Source organism: Hordeum vulgare, chromosome 6H (assembly GCF_904849725.1).
Source record: "Hordeum vulgare subsp. vulgare chromosome 6H, MorexV3_pseudomolecules_assembly, whole genome shotgun sequence".
Lineage (NCBI taxonomy): Eukaryota > Viridiplantae > Streptophyta > Magnoliopsida > Poales > Poaceae > Hordeum > Hordeum vulgare.
In genome coordinates, this window is record NC_058523.1 from 508,294,950 (window position 1) to 508,319,613 (window position 24,664).

The 24,664-nt window shown below is 44.1% G+C and overlaps 1 protein-coding gene and 1 pseudogene across 1 annotated transcript; both read left to right on the top strand.

Annotated features, from left to right (window-relative positions):
- The first annotated feature begins 724 nt into the window (after nucleotides 1-724).
- LOC123404092 lies at nucleotides 725-2,566 on the top strand (annotated as a pseudogene).
- A 4,214-nt stretch (nucleotides 2,567-6,780) lies between these two features.
- On the top strand, nucleotides 6,781-12,531 carry LOC123401764 (protease Do-like 9). The gene is made up of 9 exons (XM_045095617.1): nucleotides 6,781-7,378; nucleotides 7,901-8,100; nucleotides 8,243-8,423; nucleotides 9,087-9,278; nucleotides 9,867-10,099; nucleotides 10,801-10,902; nucleotides 11,031-11,081; nucleotides 11,460-11,564; nucleotides 12,063-12,531. Exons 1-9 carry the CDS (start codon nucleotides 6,850-6,852, stop codon nucleotides 12,159-12,161), a joined length of 1,692 nt encoding a protein of 563 aa, XP_044951552.1. The 5' UTR covers nucleotides 6,781-6,849; the 3' UTR covers nucleotides 12,162-12,531.
- Nucleotides 12,532-24,664: the final 12,133 nt, after the last annotated feature.

Below are 24,664 nucleotides of genomic sequence, written 5' to 3' on the forward strand. Positions count from 1 at the left end.
AACTGCCCCATCCTGTTGTCTGCTGCTCGCTTGTCCTTCCTCCGTGTCATCCTTGACTCCTGAGGCCGGGTCTCGCCTCGGAATATCTGCCGCTTCGGAGGGGTCCTGATGAGGCCCCCTGCGGGTCTTGATGTTGTTCCTCCTCGCGAGGCTTGGCCCCTCACGAGGACCTTGCCTTGAGTGGTGTCGCGCCCGATTGTGTTTGCTTGATGAAGTGGGTCAGCCTTGGGCTACACGCAGGCAGGTCTGGATACCCCCATTCCGAGAACTCCGACATACTTCATGTCCACAAACATGGATGTTGCTATTTTGCTAACTACTGTGGTAGATAACACGCTTGTTGCGGGACGGTAGACCGAAAACGTGGATAATTTAGATAGATTACGTGAATAATTATGAGAATTAATTTTGATGTGATAACAAATGATTTGGCACTCATGCATATATATATATAATTTGTGATGTGAAAGGATTGCATGCATAAAATAGTTTGGGATGATAGATTAATGGCATGGATGACAAGCATAGTTTGTTGATGTGGCAGCTTTGTATGCTTAGGAAAAATGGTTTGTAGACTGCAACTATTTAAGAATAGAATTTCTTTTCAACATTTCTCAAAAAAAAAATCAACACTAAAACCTTGGCTGCCTCCCACACTAATTATTTAACAGTTAGGGCTGTGGGCTGACATCCACTAAATCCAACCCTCCAACCTAACCCTGGAGGAGGAAGATGCCTCCCGTGTGTAGTTGATGTTAAAACAATACTCGTAATCGTTGAAGACATGTGGCTCTTGTCGGATTCACGATGATTGATCGATGTGTTTCGCGATATGCAAGCATCAACGAAGCACAACCAAGGATTAATCCAGCAAAACCATGGCCATCGACTTGCTCCACGAGCCTAGCATGGATATTACTACTACGTTGCGCAGGTCACCGTCATCCTCCTGGCGCCACTGTTCGCGCTGATGCATCGACGAAGCGGGAAGCCTCGCCGTAAGCTGCCGCCGGGACCCGTCCATCTTCCCGTGGTTGGCCACCTGCACCTCTTCAAGAAGCCGCTGCACCGCACCCTCGCGCGCCTCGCCGCCCGCCACGGCGCCGTGCTGGGCCTACGCTTCGGCTCCCGCCGCGTGGTCGTCGTGTCCTCGGCCCAGGCCGCCGAGGAGTGCCTTGGCGCGCAGGACGTCGCGTTCGCCAACAGGCCGCGGCTGCCTTCCGGCGGGATCCTCTCCTACGACTGGTCCACCATGGGCACCACCAACTACGGGCCGTACTGGCGCCACGTCCGCCGCATCGCCGTCACCGAGATCATGGCCGCGCACCGGGTGGACCACTTCGCCGACGTCCACGTGCGCGAGGCGCGGGCCATGGCGCGGTGCCTCTTCCGGGCGGCTCGTGGCGCCACGGGGCAGCGCGCCCGCGTCGAGCTCAAGTCGCGCCTGTTCGAGCTGCTCCTCAACACCATGATGGGCATGATCTGCGAGGCGCCGGTAGCGTCGACGCGGGGGTGAGCGAAGAGGCGCGGTGGTTCAGGGAGATGGTGGAGGAGGCGATGACGCTGAGCGGCGCGTCGACGGTGTGGGACTTCCTGCCGGCGGCGCTGCGGTGGCTGGACGTGGGCGGAGTGGGGCGGCGGCTATGGCGGCTCCGGGAGAGGCGTGCCTGGACCAGCTCATCCGCTCCCTGTGTATGGTGAGTGATCAGTCACAACTCACCACTCACCACCATTGCCAATAGCTTCGACGAGAACTCATGGCTACCTTGCTTGTTTTCTTACTCCGATTCCAACTAGAGCTCCTTCGAAGCCGGGACGGTCACGTCGGATGACACCATCGAGTGGGCGATGTCGCTCCTGCTAAACAAGCCGGAGGTGATGCTGAGAGCGCGCGAGGAGATGGACGCGTGCGTAGGAGAACCAGCACGGCTGCTCGAGGCGACCGATCTCCCGAGCCTGCCTTACCTTCGATGCATCATCATGGAGACCCTCCGGCTGTACCCGCCGGCGCCGCTTCTCGTCCCCCACGAGTCATCCGCCGACTGCACCGTCGGAGGTTTCTACATTCCCCAGGGGACGATGCTCCTCGTCAACGCGTTTGCTATCCACAGGGATCCTCGGCTATGGCATGAAACAGCAAGCTTCGTTCCCGAGAGGTAGTGATGCTAAATTAATTCGCACGGCAAATGTTGCGATGCTAACTTAACCTTGTATCTGCATACATTTTTGGGCAGGTTTGAGGATGGGAAAAATGGAGATAAGATGGTGATCCCATTTGGCATGGGCAGACGACGATGCCCGGCCGAGCAATTGGGCATGCAAATGGTGGGCCTTGCTCTTGGGACGATGATTCAGTGCTTCGACTGGGAGAGGGTGGAACATGATCTTGTTGACATGACTGAGGGATCTGGTCAAACCATGCCAAAGCACTTGCCTTTGGAGGCTTTCTATCAGCCTCGAGCTTCTATGGTTCTCCATCTTTCCGGGATAGAGTAATTGTTGTGGTGTGATACTTATCCGTTCCGAGATATCAATATCTACAGTACCACCTACTCTTGTTCCTAAATATAAGTCTAAGAGATTTCATTAGTAGACTATATACGGAGCAAAATGATTAAATCTATACTCTAATGTATGTCTGTATACATCCGCATTTAGTTTTCTAGTAAAAAACTTTCAAAAAACTCATATTTAAGAACAGAGGGATTGTGTATTATTAGATCTACCATGAAATCTATTGTGGCGGCGTGTTGACGTGACGGTATTAGAGATTAGATTGGAAGACACCAAACTCTCCTCCAAATGGGGAAAGACGGCTATTCTTCATGATCATAAAAAAATATATTAGGGATTGAGAAGTTGTTGGAGTAGTTTTTCTTGGCCCAAATCTCACAATATCAAAAAAATATTGAGAAAAGGGGAGTCGCTGAAATTTACTTTGTGCCCCCAATGTCCAATGGAGATTTATGTTCTATCAACATTGATGTCCCAAACATTTTTTTGGATGTTCTGCAGTCAGCTCCTATTCGACAACATACGCATAGGAAAGCAAGCAACCATGCACCCGCCCAACGCGCTGCAGCTAAGTGAGCCGGCTCAGTACGCGAGCTAGCATTACAAGTTTCATTTGTTTTCTATTGTTCCTTTTTCTCCTTTTTAACAAAAATTAAAAATGCTAAAGAATTCAAAAAAAAAATCAAGAATTTCAAAAGATGTTCGCAGATTTTTAAAAGGGAAAGTCTATCCTTCAACCGGCGGATCTGCGCGATCCATCCACCACCTGCTCGTCCGTTCCATCCCGCCATCGCGCAATCGTTTCTTGACGTTTTCTGAAACTGGATCGTTGTTTCCGCAACTGGAGCGTTGTTTCGGAAAACTGCCCAGTCCATGTCTCCGCCTCCGCCTCGGCCCCGACAACCTCGTCGCCGCCGGCCTGCTACGGCTCGCCGCCCTCCGTCGTCGGCCTGCCCGCGGCCTCGTGTGCCCTCCGTCGTCGCCCCTGCTCGTCGCCCGCCCGCGGCCCCGCCGGCCTGCCACAAGGCCCGCCACCCCTGATCGGCGGCGTCGCCGGCCTGCTTGTGGCCCCGCCGCACTCCGCCGCCGGCCTGCGTGGCACCGCCAGCCTGCCCGCGGCCTCGCGTGCCCCTCCGTCGCTGCTCCTGCTTCTGCAACGTGACTTTCGTTGCAATTTTTTCTGAAACTCGACCGTTGTTGCAAAAAATTCTTCCGTAAAAATACTTATGTTACAGAAAGACGAAGAAAAAAAATTCCGCAACAAGCAGATTGTTTTTAAAACTCGTCGTTGTTTCAGGAATTAACAGATCCAAAGTTTATTTCTTGCAACAAAGCGAAAGTTTCTGCAACTCGAACGTCGTTTCAGGAATTAAGTACAGGATCGGATGAAGCGGATCGAACGCTACGCGCGAGATCTAACGGCTGTCGAGGCGGTGGATGTTTAATAAATATCCACCGATAGATGTGTAGCAGCCCCCTTTTTAAAAATGCTCATGATATAAAAAATATGAAATTAAAAAAGGTTCATTAATAAAATGCGCGAGCATTACAACGAAACGGTGACTGAGATGGGCCGGCCCACGTGCGGCAGCCAACAGGCTTTTTTCGTTTTTTTCTATTTTTGTTTTTGTTTTTTGCTTTATTTTTGTACTTTTGTTTATACTTAAAATATTCTGAATATATATTACGAAAAATATACTACAAAAAACATTTGAAAATGTTGAAAAATTATTTCAAAAATGTTGAATAAGTATTTGAAAAACAATTGGACAAGTAATTGACCAATGTTGAATAATTATTAGAAAAATGTTGAACATGTATTTGAATAATGTCGAACAAACGTTCAAACAATGTTGAACGTTTATACAAAAAATATTGATCACTTATTAAAAAATGATAATTTTGTTATCATGTATATAAAAATGTCGAGCAAGCATTTCAAGAAAATGTTGATCATGTATTTAAAAAACATTAATCAAACATTTAGGAAATTTAAATATGTACAGTAAAAACGTTGACCGTGTATTAAATAAATGATGAAAAAAATTGATCACATATATAAAAATGGCAATGAAGCATTTAAAAAAATGTTACACAAGTGTTTGAATAATGTTAATCAAGTTTTTGGAAAATGTGAAATTTATATAGTAAAAATGTTGACCATGTATTCAAAAAATGTTTATTTGAAACTAGTAATCAATCATTTAAAGATATTAAAAATGTGTAGATAAAATAGTGACAATGTATTAAAAAAATGTTACAAATGTGTAGGAAAAATGTTAATCTCATACTCGGAAAATGCTAACCATGTATTACAAAAAATGTATAATTTGTATTGAAAAACTGTTAGACGTGTATTATAACAATGTTGTTGACATATAAAAAAAATGTAGAATGATAACCAAAAGAACAAAGAGAACAAAAAAAGGAAGAAATAAAAAGAAAATAAAACAAAGAAACAAAGTGAAAAAGGCAATGAAAAAGAATAACGGAAGAAATAAAAAGAAAATAAAACAAAGAAACAAAGTGAAAAAGGCAATGAAAAAGAATGTAAGGAGAATGGAGAAAACCACAAAAGAAACAAATGAAACCACAAAATGAAACCAAAAAAGAAACGAAATAAACCTTGTTGACAAATTGGCCAAGTTTCTTGCGTGAATTCCTTCAGCGAGAGCAAGCTATCGTCTCGCTTGAAGAAACAAAATAGTTGACAGGGCACTAGTGAGCCACTTGTCTTGGCGAGGCTTGCGAAGGAAGGAGGAGTAACTCTCGCCTCAACTCTGTTACTTGGCCTCTCCACCTCGCTGCAGAGAGCTCGACGTCGCCTCCTTCGCCACTAGATAGCGTTCCTCCACAGTTGCTCTGGCCCAATCGCATCCTAGCCGCGTAGATGTCATGTAGAGTAGAGTGATTCGGACTTTGCCTAGGTTTCTTGGTAATGTTTATTCCCCTTACGTTTTCGAGTTTGACCGAGGCACAGCATGGCAGGCGAGACCCAAGCAAAAGCCCACGTTCCTGTCCTTTATCATGTGCATGTTCCGCTGGAACCTGCAATTTTAGATTTATTTGTTCTTGTCGATTTGGTGCCTTGGGGCTATGGGTTTTTTGTGGTTTTTGGGTCTCTCCCCTCTGCTTTGCGTCTATTTCGATGGACAGGGTTCGTTGAAGGCCCGGGTTGTCCATGCTAGACTTTCGAATCAAAATGCTCGGTTTTGGTAGGGATTCCCCTGTGTTTGGTGGCCATTCCAACAAAAAAATCAACCTTTTGTTGGTTGGTTGATAAGCTTCGTTATTGGAAAGACGCCATCAATGGCCATGTCATGTGGTTCCTGCTTCAGAGCAATCCTTGTGTTCTTCTATCCTTCTCCACGCATAAAACTAGATGCCCGTGAATAATTTATGTTAATACGTCGTATTTCCCCCCTTGTTTTGAGTGGCAACCTAATGCTTTGATAGTTGTGACTTCGACTAATCAACGAGGGAGGAGACAATGCAGAGGCTACGAATCCTGGTGGCACCAGCTCTCGGCTCGTGCTCGCAGAGCTGCCACTCTCGGTTCATGCCTAAGGTTTTAAACACTCAATCACATCTTCAACATGATTATGTGTAGAAGTCTTCAATTGGGTAATGTTGTTCAACTCGCCCTATTTTTGCAGCGTCAAATATGCTCTCGCAGTGGTGGTGAAGTATCTCATGGGAAAGAGGCTTGTGATTCAGGAGGATTTGGAACGATAAGTCTACTAGGTACTACTATATTTTTGTTAGTTTAGGTACTACCATATTTTGATTGATCGAACAAAAAGGAAAAAAAAATAACACCAAGTTTCATACTCAAGACCCGCTAAAAGCAGAAAATGTAGAAAACGGAGAACCAAGAGCCTTTTTCTATATCTTTTGTAACTACAGGAGTAATTTAAGAACAAGTGCTAGGCCAACCGAAGTTATCGGTCCCTCTAGCTCCGTCGGTCATCCAAGTCATCGCGGCAATGCGCGGGATGCAACATTGTATGCTATCAATATAATGACACGAGCCTCGACGAGTTAGCACTATAAAAAAAGTGAGATTTTACCATTCTTTCATCAAATAGGCTTCATTTTGTGTTAAAGTTAGTTTTTTAAAAGACATGTTAAAATTAGTCAAAAGATGATTTGCCCCTTCACGCGAAAAAAGGGTTGCAAACCTGGCCCGGTGGCTAGCGCCGTATGCGTCCCGGGTCGAACCGGACGGCTCTTCATAACACTCCGACCGAGCCACCCAGCCGGCCTCCTCCTCATCGTCCTCCTCGGCCCGCCCCCCCTGCTCGCGGCGCCGCGAAACCCTAGCCCGCCCCCACCATGGATGGCTCCGCCTCCAAGGGCAAGCGCAAGCGCGGCCGCAAGAGCAAGGCGGCAGCGGACCACCGCTCGCCGTCCCCCGACGCCCCCGCCGCCGCGGCCGCCGACAACCCCGCCCCCGCCGCCGCCGGCCGCCGCGGGCGCAAGCCGCGACGCGTCGAGGTCGAGGCCCCGGCCGCCGCGGACGCCTCCACGCCCCGGCGCGGGGACGCGAAGCACCTGGCCAACGGAGGGGACGCGGCGATGGCGGAGCTGGGCCCCGCCGGCTGGGAGGAGGTCGTCAGGGTGGTGCCGTCCATGGACGCGGTCGTCAAGGTGTTCTGCGTGCACACCGAGCCCAACTTCTCGCTGCCGTGGCAGCGGAAGCGCCAGTACAGCTCCAGCAGCAGCGGCTTCATCATCGGCGGCCGGCGCGTCCTCACCAACGCCCACTCCGTCGAGCACTTCACCCAGGTCAAGCTCAAGAAGCGCGGGTCCGACACCAAGTACCTCGCCACCGTCCTCGCCATAGGCACCGAGTGTGACATTGGTGCGCACGCTCTCCCTTTCTCTAGCTTCCTTTGTTTCTTGTATTTACGTTTTCAGCATATAGGTACCTTGTTTGAACTTTCATGTTGTGGAGTAGTTGTATTAATTATGGCGTGAGAGTGAGAGGCCTGGCATATAGTGGCGACCACAATTGGTGGCAAGATTATTTCTTATGGACTCAAATTTTAGGTATTGCGAAGGAAGTTGAACGTATGGATTTGAAAATGCAGAAGCATGTACAGACCTCGTGACTTTGACCATATGTTCTGTTGAAAGTTAAAACGAACTTCTATGTTTGCTTAATTGTTTTATCTTAGCATCAGCTCTTGGAGATGTTGCAATTTTTTATCTTTGAACTTTTAAATGTGAGTGGAGCAGAATTTGTATGTTTGCTTATTTTTATATTCTTGCTCGGGTAATAGATTACATATGTAAGTGCTTAGACGTGATGATACTATGTGTAGATTGTCTTGTCCATATCTTACACGGGCTAACTTGAACTGATCTATTCTATCCATCTCAGCCCTGTTAACTGTCAGTGATGATGAGTTCTGGGAGGGAGTTACACCAGTTCAGTTTGGGTCGTTGCCAGCACTTCAGGATGCAGTCACTGTTGTTGGTTATCCAATTGGTGGAGATACAATATCAGTGACAAGTGGTGTGGTCTCTAGGATAGAGATACTGTCCTATGTGCATGGTTCTACCGAACTTTTAGGGTTGCAGGTATGTTTTCTTCCCATTTCTTCTCTTCCCTCCATTTGACTTCTATGATAGCTATATTTGTACTTTGCCTTTTGAGGAATCATAATTTATTCATTAACCTATCATTAATACCTTTTAAATTTGGACCTTTTCCTGTGGACAGATAGATGCAGCTATTAATTCAGGAAATTCAGGTGGCCCAGCTTTTAATGATAGGGGCATATGTGTTGGTATAGCTTTTCAGTCTCTCAAACATGAAGATGTAGAGAATATAGGTTATGTGATACCCACTCCGGTTATCAAGCATTTTATTCAAGACTATGAAAAATCTGGAGCATATACAGGTAAACAGTCATATTCCATAATTGTATGAAAGATGCATTTGTGTATCTTGTTATGATCAGTGTTTTCATTTTACTGCTAGCCTCGAGTAATCTGAACTTACTCATGACATTCTTTTGAACCATTTAGTTGGTTTATTTGAACTTGTCAAATGATATTATAGGCATTGTTTTTACCAGGGTATGATCTGACTGTTCCTTATGACTTTGCAATTGTTTGTTAATTTTTATTAGTTATTACAATTTTGTCTCGTATAGTGTTTCCCTCTTGTTATTTTCATGTCCTGTGGTCGGATGATTGATATGACTAGTGTAATCGTATTTGTTTAGGTTGGTTAATGACGACATTAATAAAGAAGTAAAGCCAATATATAGTGATAGAGTTGCGTTCAGTGTTTCCTCTTATTAGTTTCTGCAATCTGTCAATTATTTGCTTAGTCATTCTCTTGCCTTGTAGATGCATTATTTTGATTGTTGTCTCTTTTCCTGTATTGTTTGATGTATCTTGCAAATGAAAGCAATCCTTTATTAAGAAAAAGTTCGTTTGATATATGCCTTCATGTCAACCTCCGGTTTAATGCTTAATATATGGTGTCCATTTCTATCTCTTTGACCTTATGCATTTGTTATGTGATTTGATTATTATCTTTTGTGATATTATTGCAGGCTTCCCTATAATTGGGATTGAATGGCAGAAAATGGAAAATCCTGATCTCCGGAAAGCAATGGGAATGAAACCTGATCAAAAGGGTGTTCGTGTTAGGAGGGTGGAACCTACTGCTCCCGAGTCTGGATGTCTGCAACCATCGGATATTATTCTTAGCTTTGATGGTGTTGACATTGCCAATGATGGTACAGGTTAGTGTACTGGAACTTGTTAATTCAATGCCCTATATTGGAACTTGTTAATTCAATGCGCTATATTTTGCTCTACATAGGTCTTTATTATACCTGTAGGAGACCAATTGCTGTAGTTAGTATTTACTATCAGTTCCACAGTCTTCTCGTGCTCTAGATGCGTACCACATTTATCTCTTATTCAACAAATTGTACTTTCTATATATATGGAAGTATTCCTTAAGACTTTGTTATTTTGTTCATACAAATTCTTCCTCCCTGGTTTCCAATGACTGTTCTGACTAAAATCATAATTCACATACCTTGCAACACTTCAATTTCTGATTTTTATACAGCTACCATGTTTGCAGCTGCCAACATGATTGATGATTTTTCTCCATTTGAATCTCGTAGATACATGGATGTTGTCAAATTTTCTTATGTGGTCCTTAAAATATTCTTGCGGTGGTTTATATTGGCGAGCTTTTCTTTCTCTGTATAAACTTTCAAGCACCTTAATTAAACTTAGTTCCTGAGAAAATCAAACATTCTCACTTAAACAATAAGATCACTTATTTTTATTTACTTACCCCTTTTTTTGGTCAATAGTTCCTTTCAGGCATGGTGAGCGAATTGGCTTTAGTTATCTTGTTTCTCAGAAATATACCGGTGACAAAGCCCTTATCAAAGTCCTGCGCGACTCAAAAGTTCATGAATTTAAAATAAAGCTAGCGACCCACAAGCGGCTCATTGCAGCTCATGTAAAGGGCAGGCCACCATCATATTACATTGTTGCTGGCTTTGTTTTTGCAGCCGTCTCTGTTCCATATCTCCGTTCTGAGGTTTGTACCTATCTTCTTTTTATGTCCTGTTTCCAATGCATTGAATAATCAACAAGCAAGAGTTTAATCCTTGTACGCGTAGGCTCAGTGTCTTGAATTTCAGTATGATTTGTTTGGATCCTGATTTTCTTGATCTTAAAGGGAGCCGGTAACGATTCGAGGTCCTGCACACTACTATCAATAGGATTTGATGAAAACTATTCATCTGGAATGTTTCAGTGCTTATACTACTGCGGTGTTAATGTTGTCAATTTATGTAGCCATCAGCTAATAATAACCTCTTTGATATTAGAAATTCACTTGCATACAGCTCTTAGTAGTGAGAGGTGCTTTAGGCAGCTAATTTTGTTTTTTAGTAGATGCATCTAAGAATTTAAAATTAGTGCACCTGTTACAAATTAGAGCTGTGTTTCAGCTGATGTGTATAGTGTAATCTTTGATAGTTACCATGCAAAGAAGTTGCTTGGTTTCTGTTCTGATCTTGCTTGATATTATGAAGCAGAACTAGGGCTTATCATTTTTCATGCAACTTTTCTTCTTAGACAATCTCCCTGGAAAACACCACACACAACTTTTATCAAATCCTACCTTTTGCCCTCTTATGCAGCTGTTTTCATCTCTGTGAACTTAGTTCTATTTAAAGATAGTGCTAAATGGACAAAAAAAGATACTTCATTAAGCTTACTTGATCTATTTATCAGTATGGGAAAGACTACGAATATGATGCACCTGTCAAGTTGTTGGTCAAGCATTTGCATTCAATGGTGGAATCACCTGATGAACAGCTGGTGGTTGTATCACAGGTTAGAAGTTCTTCCCATGTTGTCCGTGACATCTCTGTTCTGATACGACTGAAGTATTCATTTAGCTCTATAATGAACTAGAATTTCTTTTATCTTCTAATATGACTGTATGCATTGAACCCTTCCAGGTGCTTGTGGCAGATATCAATATCGGTTATGAAGAGATTGTCAATACTCAGGTAACAGAAAAGTTCTGAGATCCATTTGCACGTGTTACTTTGGTTGATTCTAGCAGTTCCTTCCACACATTTTGCATTTTTGCTGAAGTATATATACTGACACACTGGAATTCTGCCAGAACCCTATTCTTTACCCCATGCATTTATGATATATTGATGTGGTTTTGTGACCTTCAAATATATTTTTCTGCAGTTAAGTTTGAAGTCTAATATATTTGTCAGATAGGCGCTCTCAGTGCCATGTTGGCATCACAGTTACTCTTTGATTCGGACAGTTGATTCTGAAACTTAATGATTAACACTGCATGTTGGCTATGACTTGTGTGCTTTAGTTTGGTGAGGAGTGACTAAAACCTTTTATTGTCATCTTGTTGATAGGTCCTTGCCGTTAATGGTCATCCTGTGAAAAATTTGAAGGACTTAGTGACAACAGTGGAAAATTGCAAGGATGAGTTCTTGAAGTTTGATTTGGAGTATGACCAGGTAGACCCTGACTCTTTTATTTGGCTATTTCTATTGTAAACATCTGTCATACCAAACATGTTAACCAAGTCCCTGGCTAAATGCGGATTAGTGGTCAGTTTTTTCTCAGATTCTACCAGTAGTTCGTCATGATTAGTCAGAGTTTCTCAGTAATGTTACTTAGATCAAGCAAGTTGGAAGATAGTGTTGACAAGTAGCCCCACATACTGGGTGTTGATTTCTAGTTTATGTATCTCTGCAGCTTTACCTAGCTAATACCCTATTTTAAAAATCTCTGGCTGACTTTTTCTACGCTAAAATCCCCTTGGTATCTTCTAATTGATGATGCGGTATGGTGCAGTATATATAACAATAATAAGAAAAAATAGTCAGTGATGACAAGGCATGACTGCTCTTTTTCTCTTGCAAAATCAATGATAACGAGGTCCCTGTTTAATGCGGTCGCTTTGTTGGCTGATGTTAATCAAGTAACCAATTTTATATGATTTGATTTGACAGATTGTTGTCCTGGAGACAAAAACCGCCAAGGCTGCTACCCAGGATATCCTGACAACGCACTGTATACCGTCGGCCATGTCTGATGACCTGAAGACCTAATGGGAGCCGTCAGGTGGGCCCTGTCGGGGTCACGTTTTTTGGTTGAACACCAGCCCAGCACCGGCAGAAGCCCGAGTTTATTATACACACAAACCTTGGGCCAAAGAGCTTCTTCACCAAAGAAGGCTGAGAGTAAGCGGGCGTCACATGAGCATAAGCTGGAGCGGTGTCCAGCAGCGAGTCGTCATCATGAAAGTGACAGTGGTTAAGTAATAACCATGATTTCATTTTTTTTTCAAAATTAAATTAAATTATTGAGGAGAAGAGAAGTTCATATTTTTGCCCGGGCCTCACCAAAAAGTCCAATACAGCCTTGTCACCTGTTACAATTTATTAGTGATATATGTTCGCATCTGCTCTATCGTTCTCACATACTATGTCTTGTTGGGTTTAGTGGGTGTGTAAAGAAGTGTCCGCCGCCGGCTACTGACATTGTTTGAGCTTTCATTCCCAATCTTTTCTGCTTCGTCTTGTCATGCTGTGGTACTTGGAAGATGAAGATGAGCTCGCTTGCAGCTCAATCAAGTAGGAACTTCCCTGCTGCGTGCATCAGTTGCTGCCAATTGTCAAAATGTTGCGTCTCTTGCTTCCCTTGGGCGTCAGGCTTTGCTTGTCTGGTGGCTCGTCCAGCTCCCGTGCCTTTATTTTGATATGTGGTGACGGAGACGTGACAATGTCGACAGGCAGGCCGGTCCACTGAGGAAGTTGGTCGACTGGTCTTCTGCGTGGTTCGTTGTCGTCCTGGTAGTCAGTAGGTCACTCGGAGGGTCCCGAGTGCTTGATACGTTTTAGTCTCAAAATTTGCTAGCCCTCATCCATGCTTGGATCCAAGTACTAAAGAGACTAAAATCAAGTTAATGAACATTTATTATCCTTCAAACCCTTCAATCCAAAACTTATCTGAAGAGTTAAATGAGGAGAGAGAGTACTAATGCACATTTTAGTAGGGGTACCTCTGACTAAAAGATTTTAGCCTCAAGACTAGTTTTAGTCTCTCTTTAGTCAGGGGTGTTTGGAACTTTAGCCTCTTAAAAAGACTATTTTTAATCAGACTAGTTTTAATTTCTTGGATGCAAGTAGCATCTTTTTTGCGTGAGAGAGAGGATCCACAAGATCGGGATGGCTGGTACGGCAGCATAGCCACTGCCTGGTTCGTTTGGTTCACGAGTCCGGTCGGCTGTTTACAGTTTCGTACTACTCTATTAGTACTGGCTTGTCTGCATTGACTGGGAAACGATACGTGGGTTGGTTGGTTATTTGTTAGCGGCGAAGGCTCGGTCTCATCGGGTACGTGTACCGCACCCACTTTTGAAGCCACGCCTAGTAGTACTATGATAAGTAAAAGCCATAATAAATGGCGGGAGCGGCCAGTGGTTGTGCCAACATTTCGGACCGTACCAGTAGCTGAGCTCAAGTGAAGTGAATACCGCCGCTGCTGCCTGCTCGAGAATAGCCATGTTGGAACCGGGGTACAGTGAAGGAGCGTCTGTCATTCATGCCACCATAGGTAGACCGTACACCCGTGGATGCTGCACGAATGCCGTCAAGGAAGGCGAACAATTCCACCCAGCTTGAAGAAGGCGAACATGGCGCAAACGCACGTACTACAACCAATCTTCTTATAAAAACGCGACGGACGGACGGACGGACGGACAGACAGCCATCGACCCGCCGTCGCAAGCCATTAAAAGGGATGCGCGTGCGCTCAACGAAGAAGGCGACGAGGAGTTACGGGCCGACCCACCGCGACCCACCCCGGGTGGCGACGGGAACAAGACACAAGAGAGACATACGGAGCGCCTTTGAATAAGATGAGACGCACCACGTAGCGAGCAGTGACACGGAGTAGAGACGACGAAGGGAACGGGAGGAAGGAAACAAACGGCACGTGCGACAGTTGTGCACACGAGAGGCGGATCAAAGGAGGAACGTACGTGCGTGCATGCTCCGGTCCAGTGCGCCCACCCTCGACGTGTTGATGGAACTTCGTGGATGGCCCTCCCAGTCCCAGTCCCAGTCCCACCCATCCCCTCCCCTGCTGGTGTGGTGCCCGTGCTGCCATGCCATGCCAATGGCAATGCACGGGGGCACAGACATGACACTGTCACAAGTAGCAACAGTGCTGGTTTTTAATCGCGGGGAGAGGAGGGGGGTGACCCCATTCACTCGGCGCCCGTGGTTGCGGCCGCGTAAATGGCAGCAGGCAGGCGAGCGGTGGGTGGGTGTGATCCGCCGATGGAGTAGGCGGCATCTATTGCCGCGGAGAACAGAACAAAACAAAACAAAACAAGAGACGTCTTCTCCTCCACGGCAGAAACAGCAGCAACCCGAGGAAGGAAGGCTTCGGGATCCATCCGTCCGGCCAAGCCGAGCGCATGCAGCCATGCAGATGCTGGCGAGAGAGAATGCACGGGGGCACAGACATACACAGTGCTGCTGTGTGCTGTGCGTGCGCTGAGCTTGAGCTAGACTTTAGGCCAAGCCTTGGGCTAACTGAACTCGACCTCCTCTTCCACCGTGCTAATAGTAATAGTACTCCTTCCGTAAACTAATATAAAAGCATTTAGATCACTGTTACTATTTTGGAGTAGTACCCTAGCCGACTAACCGAGCTAAAATTCTAATGTGGTTGCAGGATTAGTGGATTATATTGAGGGACCGCGCGCGATGATGGGCTCCGTCGGGACTCGACTCGAGCATGAATGGAACGAGGCCCGGGCCTGGATAGAGCAGCAAGCGCCGCAAATCTTGCACTGCAAGGAACGCTTTGCGGTTGTCTTAGCTCCAGTATACATGTCTCGTGAGACGTGAGTTGTGTGGAAAAGTAACTTTTTCTGTGTCTCGTCTAACTTTAACCCAAATAAGTATCCTTTGAAAGGGTTAGTTTTTTTAATGGGTTACATACATCTAACCAACTATAACCCTTTGTTTGGATGCTTTGGGTCAGTTGGGTTCAATCTAACTAACTTTAACTTTAACCCATGAATCCAAACAAAATCACTGTATGCCGTTCTGGGTAGGCAGACGGAGAGGGGCACGCACATACGGCACGACTCCGCAGAAAGCGCTGCCGATCCGGCAGGGGCACCGCCAGCTGCCATTGCACGCACGCACGCACATCAAGTAAATCCAATTCTTCTTGGTTGGCTCATTGTTCATCCTAACTAATCACGGTGGTCCATCTTTTCTTTTTCAATCACGAAGGCCAGACAACCAACAAAAAGGAAAAGCGTGCGTTTTGTTACAGGAAATCAGACGCTTTTGTCCCCGGCCGTGCCACGACGCCAGTTGCACCAGAAGACCGTTTGGATGGACCTTCCTCACGATCGATCGATCCATGGATGTATCTAAACAAAGTTCCTCGGGAAAAACAATGCCTAAACAAAACGTGGTTGGCGGTTCTATCCAACGTGCACACCGATTTCTATTTCCTGTCCGTTTTATATATAAGTGGACTCATTTTAATCTTAAATTTAAGACTGATTTAAGTCGAAAACGAACATAAAACGAACGTTCCTTGTGCGGCCTTGCGTGCTCAGCCCGCGCACCAGGTAGGTGTACCTCACATACAGCTACCTGGTGCGCGGGCTCAGCACGCAAGGCTTTTTACAAGGCGTTTAAGGACTTGCGTGCTCAGCCCGCGCACCAGATTTTATAAATTAAAATATTGCTTAAAATAAAAAATTTGAGAAATAATTTGGTGACATTTTAAGTTTGACTTGCGTGCTCTTTTCAAGTTTCTTTACAAAAACTTTTCTTTTTTAGTGACATTTTAAAAATCATTTAGTGCTAAAGTCCTTATGTGAGATCATTTTATTTCTTTATTTAATCAAATGGAAATATTCTTTTAAATTTGACCATGTTTGTTTAAATCTTGATTTCTGGTTTTTCATTGGCTTCAGAACCACCCCTTTTCCCTTATTATAAAGTCATACTCCAAGTAGAAGCTTTTGAAAATCATGTTGGGACTTGAGTGCTTACATCGAAACACTTCTTTTCTTCTCACAAATTTATTGTTACACTTTTTTATAAATAATTTTTGCCAAAGTTTCTCTTATTAAAAAATGACTTTTAATTTCCTTAAGGGCCTCTTTTACACTGCAACCATTTGATATCTTCCTCTGAAAATTCTACTAAAATTTGTAGGTAACACGTGATGTCCCTAAATCAATTTTAAGAAAAAACTTATCCAAGTGTTTTGAAAAATTTGAGCACATTACCTTCTTTTCTATTCTGACCAAATTTGGTGTTTGAACTACAACCCCTAGATTTACTCTTTAAAAAATTCTATAAAAATTTGGGGATGTCAAGTGATGCATTAGATTCACTTTTATGCAAAAAAAACCCAACTTGGTGCTTTGGAAACATTTAGCAAAACAACCCTTTTTCTATTCTGGTCCAGTTTGATGAATTGTACTGCAACCCCTATTTTGATTGCCTCAATAACCCTGAGATTTTTCATGCTTGTAGAACACCCTACCAAAAACTTAAGTCCATAAGTTGAGCCCCATTGGTGGATTCTAAATGCATGCCATGATAGCCTCACCTTGCCGTTAGGATTTGCTTTTCTAAAAAAATTGCATTACCAAGTTTTACATTTTTCCAAACTAACTTGACCATCATGACTAACACCTAAGGAGACCATGATCTGGTAATTTTAGGGGCCATAGGTGCTCCCTAGGTTCCCTTGACATTCTGTCGAACAACTTGAGTTCATGTACTGATTTGGCATGGATTTGTGTGTGCATTGTTGAGTTTCTCTCCTCACCCTAGATTCTTGTCTAGTAGCTTTGTTGGGGAACGTTGCATGGGAAACAAAAAATTTCCTACGCACACGAAGACCTATTATGGTAATATCCATCTACGAGAGGAGATTAGATCTACGTACCCTTGTAAATCGCTAAGCGGGAAGCGTTAAGAAACACGGTTGATGTAGTGGTACAGCTTCGTGATTCAAATCACCGTTGTCCCACGATCCGTTCCGATCTAGCGTCGAACGAACGACACCTCCGTGTTTAGCACACATACAGCTCGATGGCGATCCTGGCCTTCTTGATCTAGCAAGAGAGACGGAGAAGTAGATGAGTTCTCCGACAGTGTGACGGCGCTCCGGTGGTGGTGATGATCTACTCCTGCAGGGCTCCGCCCGAGCTCCGCAGAAATCCGATCTAGAGGTAAAACTACGTGCTATAGGTTTGAGTTGCACGTGGCAAAGTTGTGTCTCAAAAGCACTAAAACCACTAGTATATATAGGAGGAGGGGAGGGGCTAGCCTTGGGGCTCAAGGATCCCCAAGGTGCGTCGGCCGAAGGGAGGAGGTGGACTCCCACCCCAATTCGGTTTGGGGGAAGGAGTCCACTCCTTCCTTCCCACCTCCCTCTTTCCCTTTTTTTCTTTCCTTTGGTATTTTTCCCTTGTGGCGCCATGGCCCTACTGGCCTGGCCTCACCAGCCCACTAAGGGCTGGTGCGCCACCCTAGGGTCACTGGGCTCATTCCTGGGTGGGTGGGTCCCTCCCGGTGAATACCCGGAACCCATTCGTCACTCCCGGTACACTGAGGAAATGCCCGAAACTTTCCGGTGACCAAATGAAACCATTCTATATATCAATCTTCGTTTCCGGACCATTTCGGGAACCCTCTTAACGTCCGTGATCTCATTCGGGACTCCGAACAACATTCAGTAACCACACATATAACTAAACATACTAAAACATCATCGAACCTTAAGTGTGCAGACCCTGCGGGTACGAGAACTATGTAGACATGACTCGAGACACTCCTCGGTCAATATCCAATAGCGGGACCTGGATGCCCATATTGGATCCTACATATTCTCTGAAGATCTTATCGGTTGAACCTCAGTGCCAAGGATTCATATAATCTCGTATGTCATTCCCTTTATCCTTTGGTATGTTACTTGCCCGAGATTCGATCGTCGGTATCCGCATACCTATTTCAATCTCGTTACCGGCAAGTCTCTTTACTCGTTCCTAAATACAAGATCCCGTGACTTACACTTAGTCACATTGCTTGCAAGGCTTGTTTGTGATGTTGTATTACCGAGTGGGCCCCGAGATACCTCTCCATCACACGGAGTGACAAATCCCAGTCTTTATCCATACTAACTCAACGGACACCTTTGGAGATACCTGTAGAGCACCTTTATAGTCACCCAATTATGTTGCGACGTTTGATACACACAAGGCATGCCTCCGGTGTTAGTGAGTTATATGATCTCATGGTCATAGGAATAAATACTTGACATGCAGAAAACAATAGCAACAAAATTACACGATAGATGTTTTGTTCAGCTTGCAGAACCAATGGATTATCCGAACTCCGTTCGTGGACAAGAGAAATTCTGCAACGCTTGTGAGGATGCCCAAGTGTTAGAATGCGAGATTCGCTAAACCTTATACAGAGAAATGATTTGGGTGCGGAATGGATTGATCACCATGACGACTTACTCTTATCATTTATCTTGCTATTCGGAATGGTAAATCTGAGAGACTTACCCATAGTGAGAGACGACGTTCTTTGAAGCTTTTGTTTAAGCCTTAGAGTGGTATAAGAAAAGCCCAAGTACATGGCATTTGTTGTCACGCGTAGGAAATTTTACGGTGAGGATGAAGACAAGACCCCTTTCTCTGCAGGATAACCACAAATGGTAGACCACCATGAGAACCATCGATATGTTATTCAGAATTGACCTCGAGACTGTCAGTTAAGAAGACCCAGTGACGGAAGAAGCTTATATCAACGGGAGAGCATCACCAAAGGATTTAATATGAAGACTGTGCGATGTCAGTTGCCAAAACCCCAGAGGATCGTTAAAGCATTTTGAGGGACCAGTATCTCTCATTTTAAGTGTGGTAGCATCTCACCTTGCCGGAGATTGGATTTGTTAGAAGACCCCCAAACCCTAATCTTTCTTTCTAGCCTCTTCGAATCTCGAGGACGAGATTCATTTTATGTGTGGTAGTTTGTAACATCCCAAAATTATAAATTTTGGAATGTTAATACAATTATTATTAGATTGTTTGTTGGTTGCCTGAGTGATTGAAACTTGTGTGAAATTTGAAACTTTTCGAAACTTTTGAATGAGAGGGAATAAAATGGCTTTCCCCTTCTCCGGTGAATTCAAATTCAATCTTTTAGAAGCAAAGAGAGAAGATGACATGACTTCTTCAACTATAAAGAATTTGAACGGAGATATTTGCATTGAATTCTTTTGCATTTCCGTTCGTTTTCTTCGTGCAACAAAATGCTGGAAATACATTGTAGAGAGGAGGAACATGACCCTCGAACCCACGGGCATTTTTAAAGTTATTTGAACCCTCAAACTTAGAGGGTCTTTTGAAAATTATTTGCAAAAGAAAATAAACCTTTTAGGCAATTTTGTGAAAATAATTTTTTCTGAAGTTTTTATTTTTGCCGTGGAAAAATGCTCATCATCTATATTTTATTTTTCTGATAATTTTAGTATAAAAAAACTCTTTATTCCAAATTGATTTGATTTCCTTTTTATCGTTTTAGTTTCCTAGTTTTAAAAATAGGAAAGGAAATCACTTTATTAGGAAATACCTACTGGCCCATTAAGCACTTTCCTATTCTGGCCCAAGAAGATCATCTTCTTCCTCCTCTCTCCCTCACGTCACAGAAAAACTTGCCTTCCATGGACAGAGGATCCCCACCTCCGGGATTCGTGAAGCACATTCCTTCCCGGCGCCTCCCGTCGCCTCTATAAGAACCCTGTGCACCTCCTCGTTCCATTCCCGTTGAAAACTCTCCCTCTCCTCGCCTTTAACTCGCGCCCCACCTCGCCGGAGTCGTCACCAGAAACCTCCCAGGACTCCTCCCATCGCCAGGAACTCCACCACTTCGGCCCCTCCTCCCCCTGCACTCCCTCCACCGCGCCTCCCACCCCTTCGCCGCCCCCCTCCACCGCCCCCCTGCTGCTCCTCCCCATCCCCATCGCCACTGCCAGCGAGCAGCAGCACCACTAGCAGTTTTCACTCCTCCACCTCGCCCCCCTGCAGCCCCCCTCCACCTCGCCCCCTCCCCTCCCAGGAGCGCCCCACCCCTTCGCCCCCTCCGCCGGATCCCATCCCCACCGGAGCTCACCCCCTGCACCCCCTTCCCACCATCGGCCATAGCCAGCCACGGGAGTCCCAACCGAGGTAACCTCTCCTCCCTCTTTCTTTTCTTTTTTACTTGTTTTGTTTTTTTAGTTCTACCGTTAGATCTAGATCCCACGGTGTAGATTAGGAAGTACTTACCCCTTCGGTCTTTTAGATAAAACCGATCGGTTTTTCTTTCACTTAAGTTTAGCCGAAGCGAACTAGTTAAATAGCGGCCGTTTGTTAGTTAACCCCGCAGCACTCACCCCCTTAGCCAATTAGAAAATGCCACGTGGACCCCTGTCCACAAATCAACTTTCCCCTTTTTCTGTTTTAATTCCAAAAACAGAAAAGTTTCAATCTTGTTTAGCCCATAACTTTTGATCCCGAAGTCCAATGATGTTGATTCTTTTTTCATTAGCTCAAAAATTTCGTGTAGTTTTTAAAAACATATAATTTGTCTTTGTTTGAAATTTTCAAATATAAGTTAGATCATATTTAGTTTAAACCTTGTTTTGCTTATTCCAGGAGTTTAAAAATAGATTTTAATTTGATTCCTTTTGGTACTGATCACTAGTGATCTTATTTATCAGTGGTAAAAATTTCAGATTTGTTTGAGTATTTTATCTCACTGTTTCATGTGAAACAATTTCTGTTTCACCTCTTTTAGGATTTCGGCTAATTCCTTTTCTATCTTTGTTTTTTAAAATATTTTCTTTATTATTTCAGAAACATTATTATGTTTTGTTTCTGTTAGATAAACAGTAGTTTTGCAACAAGTTTTTATTTTATTTTTATTTGTTTTCATGAAATCAATTCTAGTTCCGTAGTAACTTGCAATTGTTTTCACCATTGTTTCAAATTCCGTTTGGGAATACTTTCAAATAGTTTTGTGAAAAATATTTTATTTTATCTTAGTTAAACTTATACCTTAGTTCCTTGTTATTATTTTCTGTTAGACAAAACTATTTAGTGTTTGACGTAGTAGAAGACTCCCTAGTCGTATTTGAAGTTTCCTTCGGTTCCCTATTCGCTCTATCTTTTGTTTTGATTGCTAGAATGATTGCTAGCATGAGTGCTTATGTGAATGATATGTTTGTTATATAGATTTCATTGGAGAGTGACGAGTAGTCTATCAAGTTATTTCTCGAGAAATTCTTCTTCGTCAACATCGCCAGGCAAGTCACTTTGATCATACTATCACCTATGTTTTATGCATCGTAGATCTACCATCCTATGACCAATTGCATGCTGCTTAGGTACTTGGAAATTTTAGTATAGATTGTAGTATCATGTGGTAGGCACACAACAACCCCGATACTTGGCCCCGGGACGACAAATTTCATATTGCTATGCTTGAGTAGACGGGATTTCGGTTGAGTGCATAACACGAGTTATGCGAGGTTGATTAAATAATCAAGACCGGTTAAGACAAGATTTTCAAGACCTAGGACGCAATGCAACTCTGGGTGAAGGACGGTTGATCGGCTCCCTGGAGAACCCAGTGGATGACCCGGGATGCTGGAGAGGCCATGACATCCTGCGGAAAGCTTCACCCAGGCTCAAAGAGACGGACGGATATTTTCAAGACCCAAGGCTTACCTGCACAACCACAAGTCATTATGGGCTCTGGCTTGGTTGGACAACGCGGCGACTCTGGACAGGCGGTGCTAGCAGATGTAGAAGAACGGTAGGAATGGATGGGCACCGACAGGGATTCAGAGGGACCCGTTGAAAGACCATGTTTTGATCATCCGGTCTTCAAACACCCTTAAGTGCGAGGACATACTCGGAGGCGATCAAATCTTGTGGGGAACGTGTGCAAAACTCTGCAGAGTACTCAAACCTAATCGATTAGCCGTGTCCACGGTCATGGACAACTTGAGCCAAAGGAACTGAAGTTATCTGGATTTCTCAACACCATTATATATATTTGATGAGGGTAATTATTGACAACTTGGGTACGAGGATTGGTTGGCGGAACCATCTCGTTAACAACCAACAATGTAGTAATATTTTGCTTTTAGCCCTCTCTTGATGTAGGAGAAAACTTGCATTTCGCTGAAAACTTATAGCCACACCTGCCATATATGCATATAGTATAGATGATTACTTTTCACCCCTCTCTTATGTGACTTGCCGGCATATTCAATATGCTGACCTACACGGCTGCAACGTCTTATGTTGCAGATATTTTTCTTCGACGATTAAGAGTACGATTCAGGGTTACGGTCTACACTCAACTTGCCGTTGGTGTTTATTGGGACTCCACTCCCTTGACTGCTTCCGTTGAGATATTTAAGGTATATATCAGTTTTACGCTATTTACATGTGATTGCACTTTGATATATACATTGATGTACTGTGTGTGCCAGCATACTGATCCAGGGATGGCATAGCTACACAGAGGCTTGACTCGTTTTGAGTCGGGTCGCTACAGAGATGGTATCAGAGCACATGTTGACTGTAGGACGTGACCCTAGAAACTGAAAATTTCTTAGGAAAGGATCTCTCAAAATTTCTACTTTTCAAGAACACCTTTTACTTCTCATCTCTTCTGATTTCATCAAACGTTCTCTCTCACCTCAAATAGTTAGACAACGCCCTTTCCCCTTTGACCACATGAAGGACCAACCGACTCCCACTTCAAAGTAAAGAGGATTTCATCATGCAGTTGAAGCTACACCAATTGAAGACTCTCAAGACCCGAAGAACTCGAAGACCCCGAAACGTTCCAATGTTTATTAGAAGTCCAAACCCCAATTATATACCCACGTTAGTTACGATGATTTGTGAGGCGTCATTGGTGTGTGTTTTCCGATGGCCACAAATAAAACCTATTCTCAAAAATATTGTGTGTATCTCCCTCCCTCTCTTACCCGTCTCATCCCCAAAACCTCAACCCTACCAGATGGAGTATGAAGCTGGACTTGTAGTCTCTGGACCAATGACCCAGCTGGAAGCTGAAATATGGATTCAGAACATGGAGAACCACTTCGGGAGTAACTTGATCTCAAGGAAGTATGAAGTGGAACACGCTCTCCAGTACTTTACCCAAAGTGCCGCTATCTGGTGGAAAATGCACCATGCCATACAAGGATTTAGTGGAGTAGAAAGTTGGGAAGAATTCAAGAACACTCTGTTAAGATCCCGACTTATTCAGAAGTGCTATGACAATCCGAAGGAGAAGACTTGTGCATGCAAGATCTGTGGAGAAATAGGACACACCCAGGAAGAACACAAGGATGGATGCACTCATTGTGAAGAAGATCACCCAGCTGAGGAATGCCCAAGTAGTCAGGTGACTTGTTTCTTGTGTGAAGGAACCACCCACTACCCAGCTCAGTGTCACATTTACCCCAAGGTGCAACAAGTTGTCAAGCAGCAGAAAGATGCAGTGAAGGAAACCCTCAAGAAGAAGATTCTAGAAGAACCTGTGATGAACGAATACATTAAAGACTCTGATGGACAAGGTCTGACCAGATTTTTCTCCAATGCATGCTACTCATGTGGAGAAGAAGGACATTATTCACAGGATTGCACGAAGAGAAGCCAAGAGTATCTAGGAAACTTCCCGACGGAAAAAGTGGAGTTTGATCCACTTGAAATAGAAGAACTGGCCAAAATGAAGGAGTCCAGAAAGAAGAAAACGTACCCTCGGAAGAACCAAATCTCTGCAGACATAGACCTGAGTCATGTCAGATGTTACAAGTGTATGAAATTTGGCCACCACAAATACATGTGCTCAGGAAGGAAGCCGGGAACCCAAGGAGCAAAGGCAAACACTAAGACGCCTCGAGACTTGTCAGAACTCATTTGCTTTTGTTGCAAGGAAGCAAGACATTTTGCTAGCGATTGTCCGCAAAGGAAGAAAGCTAGAATGGAGTAGTTAAGTTTTGACCAGGGCAATAAGTGTGATCTGAAGGACTCTTGTTTTTCTTGAGATCATGTAGTAAATTTTTTGTGACAGAAGTCCCTGAGATTGTAATAACATCATGAATAAATGGAATTATTTGTCTCATGATTGCCTATGTTGAAACTGTATGCGTTGTTTCTCTACGAGCAAAGATGTCTGAACATTATGAAGATATGAGAAAATATGGTCTATGCAGGCATGAGAATAATTCATTTTTAAGTGTGGTAGTAATCGGTAAACCCACAGGATCCATTGAGTAGGAGTGTACCATGATTACCAAGGAGACATATACATTCCTCTGAGTACCTATTTACTGACACCTGCAGATGGCAACTCTCTACGAGTCATTCCTCAAGGGCCCAGAAACAATCATGACCCTCACCAGTGAGCATGATTACCCGAAAATCCTGAAGGACATGATGAAGTAAATTCATCTTGAAGGAGATGCAGTCTACAAAGGCTACCCA

What these genes read in the sequence shown, in the direction of transcription:
- LOC123401764 (XM_045095617.1), top strand. Translation starts at nt 6,850, where the DNA reads ATGGATGGCTCCGCCTCCAAGGGCAAGCGCAAGCGCGGCCGCAAGAGC. An exon ending in AGGCACCGAGTGTGACATTG is followed by an intron (nt 7,379 to 7,900) that starts GTGCGCACGCTC and finishes TATCCATCTCAG; the next exon opens with CCCTGTTAACTGTCAGTGAT. An exon ending in CATTGCCAATGATGGTACAG is followed by an intron (nt 9,279 to 9,866) that starts GTTAGTGTACTG and finishes TTTGGTCAATAG; the next exon opens with TTCCTTTCAGGCATGGTGAG.